At 44.4% G+C, this 12,292-nt stretch overlaps 1 protein-coding gene across 3 annotated transcripts in view; it reads right to left on the minus strand.

Moving 5' to 3' along the window:
• The window catches only part of TMEM154 (transmembrane protein 154), a 66,300-nt gene extending 54,746 nt beyond the window's left edge, over nucleotides 1-11,554 (minus strand). For 2 of the 3 annotated variants that reach the window (XR_008378730.1, XM_053582960.1), the window contains exon 1: nucleotides 7,979-8,160. Coding sequence is in view for 2 of the 3 variants with exons in the window: in XM_053582960.1 (XP_053438935.1) it covers nucleotides 7,979-8,045 (67 nt within the window). In the remaining variant the exon portion in view is untranslated. Of the gene's footprint in view, nucleotides 1-7,978; nucleotides 8,161-11,518 lie in introns of those variants that run through there. The other variant, XM_053582972.1, reaches the window with a different exon arrangement.
• Between the last annotated feature and the right edge of the window lie 738 nt (nucleotides 11,555-12,292).

Consider the following 12,292-nt stretch of genomic DNA (forward strand, 5'->3'; position numbering starts at 1 on the left):
AACACAGTAAGTAAAGCAAGCAGACAGCCCTCAGAATGGGAGAAGATATTTGCAGGTTATGTCTCCGACAAGGGTTTAATAACCAGAATCCACAGAGAACTCAAACGTATAAGCAAGAAAAGAACAAGTGATCCCATCACAGGCTGGGATAGGGACTTGAAGAGAAACTTCTCTGAAGAAGACAGGCGCACGGCCTACAGACATATGAAACAATGCTCATCATCTTTAATCATCAGAGAAATGCAAATCAAAACTACTTTGAGATATCATCTAACTCCAGTAAGATTAGCCCATATCACAAAACCCCAAGACCAGAGATGTTGGCGTGGATGTGGAGAAAAGGGAACACTTCTACACTGCTGGTGGGAATGCAAATTAATACATTCCTTTTGGAAAGATGTTTGGAGAACACTTAGAGATCTAAAAATAGATCTGCCATTCAATCCTATAATTCCTCTACTAGGTATATACCCAGAAGACCAAAAATCACATCGTAACAAAGATATTTGTACCAGAATGTTTATTGCAGCCCAATTCATAATTGCTAAATCATGGAAAAAGCCCAAGGGCCCATCGATCCACAAATGGATTAATAAACTGTGGTATATGTACACCATGGAATATTATGCAGCCTTAAAGAAAGATGGAGACTTTACCTCTTTCATGTTTACATGGATGGAGCTGAAACATATTCTTCTTAGTAAAGTATCTCAAGAATGGAAGAAAAAGTATCCAATGTACTCAGCCCTACTATGAAACTAATTTATGGCTTTCACATGAAAGCTATAACCCATTTATAACCTAAGAATATGGGGAAGGGGGAGAGGGAGGGGAGGGAGGGGGGAGGATGGGAGGAGGGAGGGTGATTGGTGGGATTACACCTGCGGTGCATCTTACAAGGGTATATGTGAAACTTAGTAAATGTAGAATATAAATGTCTTAACACAATAATTAAGAAAATGCCAGGAAGGCTATGTTAACCAGTGTGATGAAAATGTGTCAAACGGTCTATAAAACCAGTGTATGGTGCCCCATGATCGCATTAATGTACACAGCTATGATTTAATAATAAGAAAAAGAAAAAGAAAAGAAAATACAGGACTGGAGGTTGGTGTGACTGGAGGGGCTTATTTGGGAATTATCAGCGAGGAGCGAGATTAAAGTGGGTGTGATAATCCAGGGACGGTGTAAGGCACAAGAAAAGATGCACATCAGTATGAAAGGAGCAGGTGGAAGAGAAAGATTGATCACCAAATGCTGGAAAGGAACAATCAGAATCATAGCAGGAGATCCAGAGAAAAGGGCATTATAAGACCCAAGAAAGAAGAGCATTTCAATCCTTGACAATTGAATCAATTGAATCATTGATGATTCAACCATGATGGCAAATGCTTTAGAAAACTGGGTCCTTTGGGCATAGTTCTTTGGAGGCACTGGTGACTGAGACAGAGCAATTTGACGTCTGTGCCTGACACAGTATTCAGATTGCCATCTGAGAAATGAACGGAAAGTGAGAAAATAAAGATATGTTGACTTTCTTCAAAGAGACTGGAGACAGGGAAAAGACAGCTGCGAGACAGCTAAGGAGAACTCACAGGCGCCCTTGCTGGTTTTCATTCTGAATGTACACCTACGGAGAACAGAGAATGCCGTGATAACTAAAACAAGGCACCCACCACCTAATTATCTGACATTTTTCCTTATGGAGGAGAGCAGAGATTGGCAGACGTTTTCTTAAAGGGCCAGAGAGTAAACATTTTAGATTTTGTGGGCAATAGGAAAAATACAGGCTTTCATGAAACCACTTATTTATATAAATATATAAAAATATAACCACTTATATATGTAAAAACTATTCTTAGCTCAAGGACTAGAAAAAATAGGAGGCTGGCTGGGTTTGGCAGAGGGGTCTCTGTTGAACCCTAGACTACCATCTTTTTTTGGAAAGAAAGAATATTGTAGATATAATTGAAATGCTAGGATACTTAACGAGACTCCTCCCTGATCTCATTTTTCCTCCTCACTCTCAATAGTTAGTGTGTATCATTCCCCACATTTTTTTTTTTTTTTTTTTGGCTGGGGCTGGGTTTGAACCCACCACCCTCGGTATATGAGGCCTGTGCCCTACTCCTTGAGCCACAGGCGCCGCCCTCACTTTTTTTTTTTTTGGAGACAGAGTCTCACTATGTTGCTCTCAGTAGAGTGCCATAGCATCACAGCTCACAGCAAACTCTTGGGCTTAGGAGATCCTCTTGCTTCAGCCTCCCAGTAGCTGGGACCACAGGCGCCCGCCATAAAGCCCAGCTATTTTTTTTTTTTTTTTTTTGCAGTTGTCGTTGTTTTAGCTGGCCTAGGCCGGGTTCGAACCCACCAGCCTCAGTGTATGTGGCTGGCACCCTACCCACTGAGCTAGGGGCACCACCATTCCCACACTTTTTAAAATGTCTATGTCCCTAAGAATCTTTTTAGATGTTTTAAAAATTATAAATAAATATTATCTTTTTATGCTTTATAATAATAATCATTAACTGGCTTTTTTTGGTCAACAACGTTAGAAACGGATTCATCTTGATACAATCAGCTCTAGCTCATTAATTTTAGCAGTGCTATGATATTTCCTTCTACGACTATGCTTTATTTTCCCTTCTGCTGATGGGCACATAGGTTGCTTCCATTTTTACACACAATGCTATAATCAACATTCTAGGGCTAGGCCTTCTCTCTTGTGGCACATTTGAGTGATTTAGGAGTAAATTGTTGGGATTGTAGAGTATGAACATGTTCTGTTTACTAAATATTTTCAAATTATACTCCAGAATAGTGGTATAGAAAACTTTTCTAGTAATCAGATATTCTTGGCAACCTGAAAATTCTCCCAATATGCAGCACTTTATAAATACTGAATAAAATACAAAAAGCAACTTTTTAAATGTATTAAAAAATCTCAAGAAAGCAAGGAAACCCCCAGGGCCTAGGAATGAAAAAAAAAGATTGTAGAAGAAGTGGGGCGTTTCCTAGAACAAAGGTTTGGGGTCAGTGTTGTAAGAGGCTATCAGTGTGGGGCGGCGCCTGTGGCTCAAGGAGTAGGGCGCCGGTCCCATATGCTGGAGGTGGCGGGTTCAGACCCAGCCCCGGCCAAAAAAAAAATCACAAAAAAAAAAAAAAAAAAGGAAGAGGCTATCAGTATATATGTTTTGAGGGAGCACCTGTCCATCCATTGGGTAAAGAGTTAAAGCTAAACCCCCAGGACATAGTAAAAGAAAAGAAACAAGTTGCTGCAATGACTTTGGAAAAGTTCAAAATCAGGCGAGCTACCCCAGGCTGATCTTGCCATCATCCTGACACTGTGGAACCTGGGCCCACCTCTGATTTTCAATTTGGATTGATCAACTCCTGCAGTCTTTCCCAGGAGCAATCAGTTTGGTCTCCTTGGTAACCTACTTCTGGCTTCTTGTCTTCACTGCTGACTCTGGTTTGCTGGCTTACACCTTTTCTGAGGTTTGGGAGCTTCTCCTACAACTCTTAGAGGCTGACCTCTAACCTGCCTCTTCCCTTCCCAAGCCTGGGGCTTAAGCCTGAGGTCCAGTCGTGGGTTCCTGCAACACCAGCACCTCCCTGGCTCCACTTCCTCTAAGTGAATTGTGGTGACTCATTAAGGTTATATTAGAAAAGAATTAGAGATTAGAGCAGTTAACAGTAGCTTGGTGATGGGATCAGAAAACCTGGGGTTGTATTAAATAAGGTTAGTCATCCTTTCTCTGTGTGCCAGGTTCTGTCCTCAGCACCTCAAGATTTCTATCATGAAAAGAAAAATGATTTCTATCATGAATAGATGTCAACAGGTGCCACAACCTGCAAGGTTAGGTCCACATCAAGTTAAGATAAACATTATTAAATACATAATAATATGTTTAAAGACATAAAAGGTGCAATAAATAACACATAAAAGTAAGGCATTGCATATATAAAAAAGGAATAGATTTTCTAGAAATGCAAAATATGATAACCAAACTTCAAAGCCCGATGGCTAGATTAACCAGCGTGATAGATAAGACGGTCTCTCTAACCTGCCCTCCCTCCACTGGCACAGAGCTCCTGTGACTCTACAACTTTCCCAATACTTGAGGATGGTGCAAACAGGCAAAAGGCAAGTTGCATTGTCTTTACAGAATTCAGTCCATCTAGCCAAGATCTTCCTTCCTCTGAAATTTAGAATTTTGTTTTATTTTATTTTATTATTTATTTATTTTGAGACAAGAGACTCACTCTGTTGCCCTAGGTAGAATGCCATGGCATAGTAGTTCACAGCAATCTCAAACTCTTGAGCTCAGGCTATTCTCTTGCCTCAACCTCTTGAGTGGCTAGGACTACAGGTGCCTGCCACACGCTTGGCTAGTTTTTCCATTTTTAGTAGAGATAGGGTCTCACTCTTGCTCAAGCTGGTCTTGAACTCCAGAGTTTAGGCAATCACCCGCCTTGCCCTCCCAGAGAGCTAGGATTACAGGCGTGAGACACCACACCCGGCCTTGGGATTCAGAATTTTGGGACACAGAAGGACTTTAAATCTCACCCCATCTGTGCCCCCCCCTTTATTCTTTTTTTGGGTTCCTGGGGGGTCATATTTGGTCATACGAGGTCAGTTCTCAGCAGGGCTCTCCTACAGCAACTCTGCCTGACATAAGGCTGTTCTTTCTCTCCCTGGTTCACGCCCTAAAGCCTCTTGCCCATTGACCCCAACATCCTGCTTTTCCTGCTTCTGGTCTTAACGATGCTAATCCCTGGGCTCCCTCCTCGCTCATTCTGCACCTCTTTCAGCCTCTCCCTTCCTCTTTGGCAGCCCACAGTTTAACCCAGCTGTCATTATTCCTGTTCCTGTCAGCCGGTCTCTGACCCAATGCAAATAAATGCAGCTGGTATTAACATGCAGTAACCTTAAAGCCTTGCCAAGACTTATGTAATGTACCTACAGCTGGAAAGGCACCACAGCTATAGTTTTCCAGACCCCAAACTAGACCCACAGCCTGGTAGAGCCTGAAAGCCCAAAGGTACTATGGTGTACAGTTAGAGTGAGAACTGAGACAGATCACTACTTAGCTGTGTTATATTGGGCAAGTCACTTACACTTTCTGTGCCTCAGTTTTCTCATATGTAAAGCAGGGATAATAGTACCCACCTTATAAGATTGCTCTGAGAATTAAATGAGTCAGTATATATAGTGTTAGAACAGTACCTAACACAATGAACATCGTATGTTAGTTATCACCATTATTAACTTGAAATTGGGAGGCAGATGGCAGTCATGACATTGAAATCAGAAAGTGCTGCTTCAGTTATGCAACTAGTATTTTCTTCTATGCTTTCTCTCTTTCTTAAGATTCATCCAATAATTACGTAGTTCTTATTCTTCTGAATCAGCCCCCAAAATCTCCTAGGCCTCTCTGTCGATCCAACTGTTTTGACTCTGACCACCAAAGTAGTTACAGCCTCCTTGTTTCTGCCTCATGCCCTTTAGCTCTCCCTTCTACAAACCCATCTGCTTGGAGCACCTAATAAATCTTATGCTTTTGGTATCATCCTTGGTATACCAAAGGATGTAACACCTACAAACTAACTCAAATCCTGAAGTCTTAGGCACTATCAGCTCAAAAAGACATATGTTAATTAATTTTAAAATCAGATAGCATTTTCCTTGACTAATCTCAAAATAATAAGCTTTTATTAAATAGCTTTTGGCAAGTGGGCATTTTTGCATTTTCAGACACTGGGAATCCAGCCAGGGCCCAGTAAGCATGTTGAATTATTAAAGTAATCCCGGCACTCTACTGAAATTCAACTTTTCACCTTCGACTTCTCCTAACATTCTAACCCTCCCTGTTTTCAGGAATTCATTGGTCTGTACGGATCAGCCTCATATCCTTTCTAGGGACAGTTTTAGTATTTACCAACAATTATTGGATTCCTAATTTATGCTGAGCCCTTATAGGGGTTTTGGGAAGTCAAAGATGAATGCAAAAGAGGATATTCCCTGGTAGTGCTCACAGCCTCGTACTGACATGTTTCCAAGAGATTAGCAGTGCTGACAGAAGTTTAGGTCTATAGCAGCATGGCAGCTGGTGAAAGCGGAGGGCCCAGCAAGGGGCAGGGAAAGGGGACATCAAAGTGCAGTTTGAGTCTGAGCCTTTTAAGGATATGTGGAAGTTCACCAGGTAGGTTGTCATTCATTGTAGGCAAAAGCCTGAGTTGGGAAAGAAGAGGGAACCTGGAAGGAGATGCCAGTGGAAAGGAGCTTGCTGTGAGAGCCTAAGGCTATAAACAGGGCAGCTCAGGGTCTTTAAGAGGAAGAGTCACATGACCAGATCTGGGCGTCTGAAAGAGAACTTTAATTCAGTCTCTACAAAGTCTTCTTTTGCATTTTCTGCATTGCAGACACCTAGATTCAATTATTTTTCAGAAGCTCAAGAAAATACTCAAAGTTAAATATTCCTCTCAGGGGAGTGTTTGAGGCACCAGGGGAAGTTGTTAAAAGAAGTTGTTAAAACATGTCAAGTGGCTACAGGCTTGTAGAGTGTAGAGGGGTGTCCCTACTGTGAAAGTCCTGGGAGTCTTGGCAGAGAAAGGAATTGGTCCCCCAGGAGCAGAGGGGTTAAAAGAACCCTGGAATAGGAGCAGAAGGGTGGACTAGGGTGACACTTAGATGTCTCACTGACTGCCACCCCAGTTTCTCCTTGGGTATCCCCACTCTCGCTTGAGCTCCACCATCTTCCAACTCTCTTCCAGCTCTGAAACTCTGTGCATGAAACAACACACTGACTCCCTAACTGCCTCTGAACACTAACCTCACTTTCGACCAGACGTCTTTTCAGTTAGGCTGCTTTGCCTTTTACTTCTCTTTTCTGCCTCATATGTCCAGGAGGCCACAGGAGAGCACCCAGGGCAAGAGAAGAGATGTGTGTGGCCAGCTGGGATGCTCATCTCCAGGAAGTTGCCACACCCGTTGTCATGACTGACATCCCCCATCTGATGTGCAGCTTGAGAACTTTCCTTTTGCTTGAAACACTGCCCTGCACTAGAAGCAGGCAGTGTCCATGGACAGAAACCATGAGCAGGGAGTTTATTTATCCAAGGACCAGTCACCAAAGAGGCAACTGAAACTTTTGGTGCTTGCAGCAACTGTCAAATGTAAACATACATAAACTGCTGCTGTTAGCTTGTAATAATCAGACATAATATTTTGCTTTTTCCAGTATCTTTGATTGGCTATAATCATATGACTTTTTCAAACGAAACTTCATTAGTAACAATCGATGAAAAAAAAAACCAAAACCTACAAGTAACATGATCAAAGAAAAGCAAATGAAAGACCTTTCTTGATGAGTTAGCACAGATAATTTCCTGTTTACATTTATTTTTAACTTATGCTTTTTTCTTTAGTATGCTTTCTAGTAGTGAATTTCCACACACCAGTTTTTCCAGGAGTTCTTGGAACCAGAAGACTTCTCACACTATTAAAAGCAAATTCATTATTTCGCTATCTTTTTTTTTTTTTTTTTTGGTTTTTGGCTGGGGCTAGGTTTGAACCTGCCACCTCTGGCATAGGGGATCGGCGCCCTACTCCTTGAGCCACAGGCACCGCCCAAATTCATTATTTCTCTGTTTCAGCCGATTGAAACTTTCTTTTCCTCGAACTGCCAAAGAGTTTATGGCTTTCTTAAAATGCCCATTAAAAGTCGGTAAATGACAGCCACTCGTACATCTTCAGAAGACAAAGATTGCAAGAAGGTTAGATCAAGTGAGAACTGGAGCGACCTCAGACAGCGGCGGCGAAAGCAAAGTCCACCCCGAACCCCTAAAGAAGGCTGTTGTCATTTTCTCCACTTTTTTTCTGGGTGTCACCCTCCCCCGGAAGAGTTCTGCAGCCGCCGCACCCCACAGGCCTCCAGCTGGCCTTCGCGGGAGCGGGCAGCTGGCGGTGGCTTACCCCGGGCGAGACGCGCGAGCGCGGGCAGCAGCAGGGCACAGGCGCGGGCGGCGCGGGCGGCCGGCATGTCACCTCTCGGCGCGCTCGGCGTGCTGCGCGGGGCTGCAGCCGCCCCGAAACGGGAACATTTCCTGTTTCCTGCTTGTTTGGGTCGGTGCTAACTTGAAGGAGAGGTGTTTGCTGTTTTTTAGGAAGTGATGTAATTCTGCAGAAGCCTGTCAGACCAGCAAGGATTGCAAAAGAGAAGTTGCTCTCCAAGCACTGATTCAGCTAGCGCGCCTCTCCAGACCTTCTGAGTCCCGGCCTCAGTCTTTTGAAATTGCCCTCGTGGCAGCAGTGTCTCGGGCTCAGATGTCATTCGGGATCTGGGACTAGGGGGCGTCCTGGACCACACGCATCTTCGCTCTGTGACTTCACTCATCCCCCAGAGGAGACTCTGGGGCTGCCTGGAGCCTAGGACAGCACTGTCCGGTAGAACTTTCTGCCATGGTGGAAATGTTCTAAATCCGCGCTCTCCAATAGCATAGCCATCAGCCAGATTGGCTACTGAGCACTTCAGATGAGGCTAGTGTGAATGACATTTTAAAGTTCCATTTTTATAAAATTCTAATAACTGCACATGGCTAGTGGCTGCGGTGTTGGCCAGAGCAGAACCAGACAGCAGGGACAACAGTTACCATCAGAAACCTGCCAGGCCACTTCTCCCCAGCCAGGCGGCCCTCCTCCCTCAGCCCTCTGAAGCTCCCCACCCGCTAAGTCCCATCCCAGGCAAAGGGCACTGCTACATCGTTTGCCAGAAGGTTGTGTTCTCTTTCCCCAGAGAAAAATGTTTTTCTTTTTTTTGTGTGGTTTTTTGGCCGGGGCTGGGTTTGAACCCACCACCTCCATCATGTGGGACTGGTGCCCTACTCCTTGAGCCACAGGCGCCACCGGAGAAAAATGTTTTTCGAAGGTCCCTTTCCAAAGGGTGTTGGGGTGGGGAGGAAGGTGAAGGGGAATCTGTATTTCTGCCCCACTTCTTTCTTGCATGACAATAAGTTTCTCAGAGGTTGTTAATAACAAACAAAATAGGATTAAATTGAAATAGAATGAGGGTGGAAATCCTACCCAGTTGAAACAAGGCAGGAAGGAGGTTTAGCACACAGGGGAGCTAATAGTGTGTTAGCTGTTCTGTTTGAAGTCCTTCCCTTGGTTTAGGTTTAAGGGCCTAGGACTCCAGAACACAGCAGCTAGAGAGAGGGGCAGAGTCCCATCAGACACATCCCTTCCCTGCAGATTGCCTTCTGAGTCACCGCTCTCCAGTTGGTCACTTATCTTCAGTGATCTGGTAATGTAAACACTTGAGGTGACTGGTATCCCTCAGCCCCTGACACAGCTGTTAATTTTTACTTTAATGCATTGCTGTTTTTCAATGTCATTAGTAGCTGTTTGTCTCAGTTCTTATCCACAAGACATAGGTTGGTGATTCATGTAATCATCAGTGTGTTAATGGATTTGCAGTATGCATTTTAATGTTTTAAACTGCCTTATTAAATCGACTCTTAATAAAATATGTACCCTAGATGACAACACAGAACAAACAGCAGGAGAAAATAGATGTGCTCAAACCTGGATGATTGATTTGAAAAACAACAGAGAAAGAACTATTAATTAAACTCTTGCTGAGCATGTGAATAGACCACTGGCTCCAAGACCCTCTAGCGCTGCGTTGGGGCGGCATTTATTCCCATACAACACGCATTTCTCCAGCCGTGACCCACACGTGCAAGAGAGATGGCTCAGGGCTTGGGAGTTCTCTTCCTTTTGCCATTATACCCTAGTAAAACCATTACTGGATCCAGACTTGAGGCAAAGTTGTCAGCCCTAGTTTCTTCAATTCTGAAGCTCACTGGGGGAGTTTCTGTAGAGTCAGGTACTGTGTATGGACCAGAGACTGTCTTTTTCTGCAAAGCTCCATTGAGCCCTGTGGCCTGGCCAAACAGCTCTCTGCAGTCTCGACAAGTGTGGCCTGCATTGTTTCTGAATAGCACAACACAGAATTAGAATGATATGCAGAATAAACCAGGACTGCAGAGAAATCCTGCACAACCACGTAATTTTCTTCTGACCCCTGTGCTCTCCAAGCCCCCTAGCATGATGAAGCTGATGTTAGGGGAGAAAATTACGGTCATTGATCAGAAAATGGTAACACCTCAGGGAGACTGTGTGGTAGGTAAAGAGCCATTTACCTCTGTTTGTTTTAATCTTACCAACCATTAATTTTGGCAAGTTGGCCCTGGACCTCAGATTAAGTGGCCTTGGAGTGAATGGCAGGCACACAGGCGGGGGGAACTGTCACTGTGGTGCCTGCCATTGGTTTTCTGAAAGCAAGAAAAATGTATGGGGCCTAGACAATGCCATGAGCCTTCTCATGTCTGCTACCTCTAGAGACTCTTACTACTTTACACAAAGGAGTCTGACTTTTACAATCATAGAAGTGACTCTCATCTAATTTTTCCTCCCCCATCTCCTTCCTTCTCCATAAAAGAGAAATGACTCCCAGGGGACAAATCCAGATAAGTGATAATCTTGCAGTGAGTCTAGGCTGCCTTCTCTGTCTTCCATGGGCCTATCTTGCCATTCTCAACTCACACAGTCAGACACACATTCGGATACACACAGCTCCCTGCCACACACACATCCATGCATACTATGGAGATGAATGAAGACTGACAGAGCAAGCAATGGCTATTTAATTCAGAATAAGCAATGGCTATTTAATTCAGAGCTTGCTATAGCAAGGGAGTCAGCCACCATTGCTGTGTTTTAGCAGAAACCCAAAGCAAATAGAGGGGTGAGAAAACTTTACAGTGAAAAGGGGAAGGCTCAGGGACGCCCTGAAGAGAGGTAGCAGGAAGTCCCAGGCATCGAGTCTAGTAATGGTGAGGGGTACATATGTGGCCTCTCCTAAATTAGAAGCAGGCACAAAATGAGGGAAGCTGTCAGGTAGTGATCTGACTTCCTACAAGTTTGCGTTGTAGCAGGCTGGCTTCCTGGACCTGTTACTGTAGATAATGAGTTTCTAGGCTGGTTGCTGTAAACTGTGGGTCAAAGTTCTGTTTTATATATGATCTGGCCATTGTCCATTTGTATATGCAGTCTCCCAACACACACCTACCTGCACACTCTCAAACTCACTCCTACACTGACACAAACTTTCTGGGTCTAATTTCCAGCCGGTGGTAGTTGATGGCTTCCTGGAGTTTGGTGAGCAGGCAACCAGCCCTCAGGCAGCATGACAGTGCGCGTAATATCAGAGGGGGCCTGCAAACCACTCCAAAGACAATTGGGAAGATGGAGGGAGGAGGCAGATTAAGGTCCCAGTTCTGAAAGAATGAGTGCCCAGAAAGGTATCAGGCAGGGAAGGGCTGGGGCAGAAGGATAGACTCAACCCCAGAGTTTGGGAAGCCCCTTCTAGGAGAGAGGCTGATGGCAATTTCCCCGCCTGAGAAGCTGTAGCAGCTGGAACCTACACAGCCAAAGCTATCCCTAGCAGCCCACCTGCACCTGTGGGGTCTCTGTCCCTCATCCTGGTTGCCATCCCTGGTCACACATACTTCAGCTGGCCGTTCAGAGAAGCTGCTGTGGGTTTTGCCAAATCCAAGGGGTTCTACCGCAGGCCTTAGAAATACCTCCTTGATGCCACAAGGTCCTCCAGGGCGTAGGCAGATGGCCTGGTCACCACAAAATGAAACTGAAAAGGATTGTGATTAGGCACTAAAGTGGCAGGTGGCACTTGGGACAAAGTGCAGAGCTCCGGTCTGGAAGGCCCTTTGGCAGCACCAGAGAAGAGGCAGAACATCAGCTGATGGCTCCAAGAGTCCAGGTTTTCTTCAATTGCCCTGCGGGCCGGAGGCTTCTCTGCCTTGTTCTCTGACCTATCCCCAATATTGACCTCAGTGGACAAACACAGGAATGAGTGTGTAATTCCTTTTACAGCAGCATTTTTCAAAGTGGGCTGTAAGGGAACCACCTACATCAGAATTATTTGGGAGAGTTTGTTCAAAGACAGAGTCCTAGACCCCACCCCATAATTGCTGAGTCAGAATCTCTGGAGTTGATGACCAGAACTCTGCATTTTTAAAGAGTTGTGAGGGGATCTTTATACATGCTAAAACTTGAGAATCACAGTCCTAGAGTTTTGTAGTAGTTCCTGGAAAGGTATGTCTCTTTTCTCAGAAAGGAAGAAATAAATAGCACGTTGTGTTTTTTCTTTTTGCCTTGACTGCCAGGAAGCCTAGAACTAAAAGTTAAGCTTGGTTGTATAAGTTTTAT

This window comes from Nycticebus coucang, chromosome 1, assembly GCF_027406575.1.
Source record: "Nycticebus coucang isolate mNycCou1 chromosome 1, mNycCou1.pri, whole genome shotgun sequence".
NCBI lineage: Eukaryota > Metazoa > Chordata > Mammalia > Primates > Lorisidae > Nycticebus > Nycticebus coucang.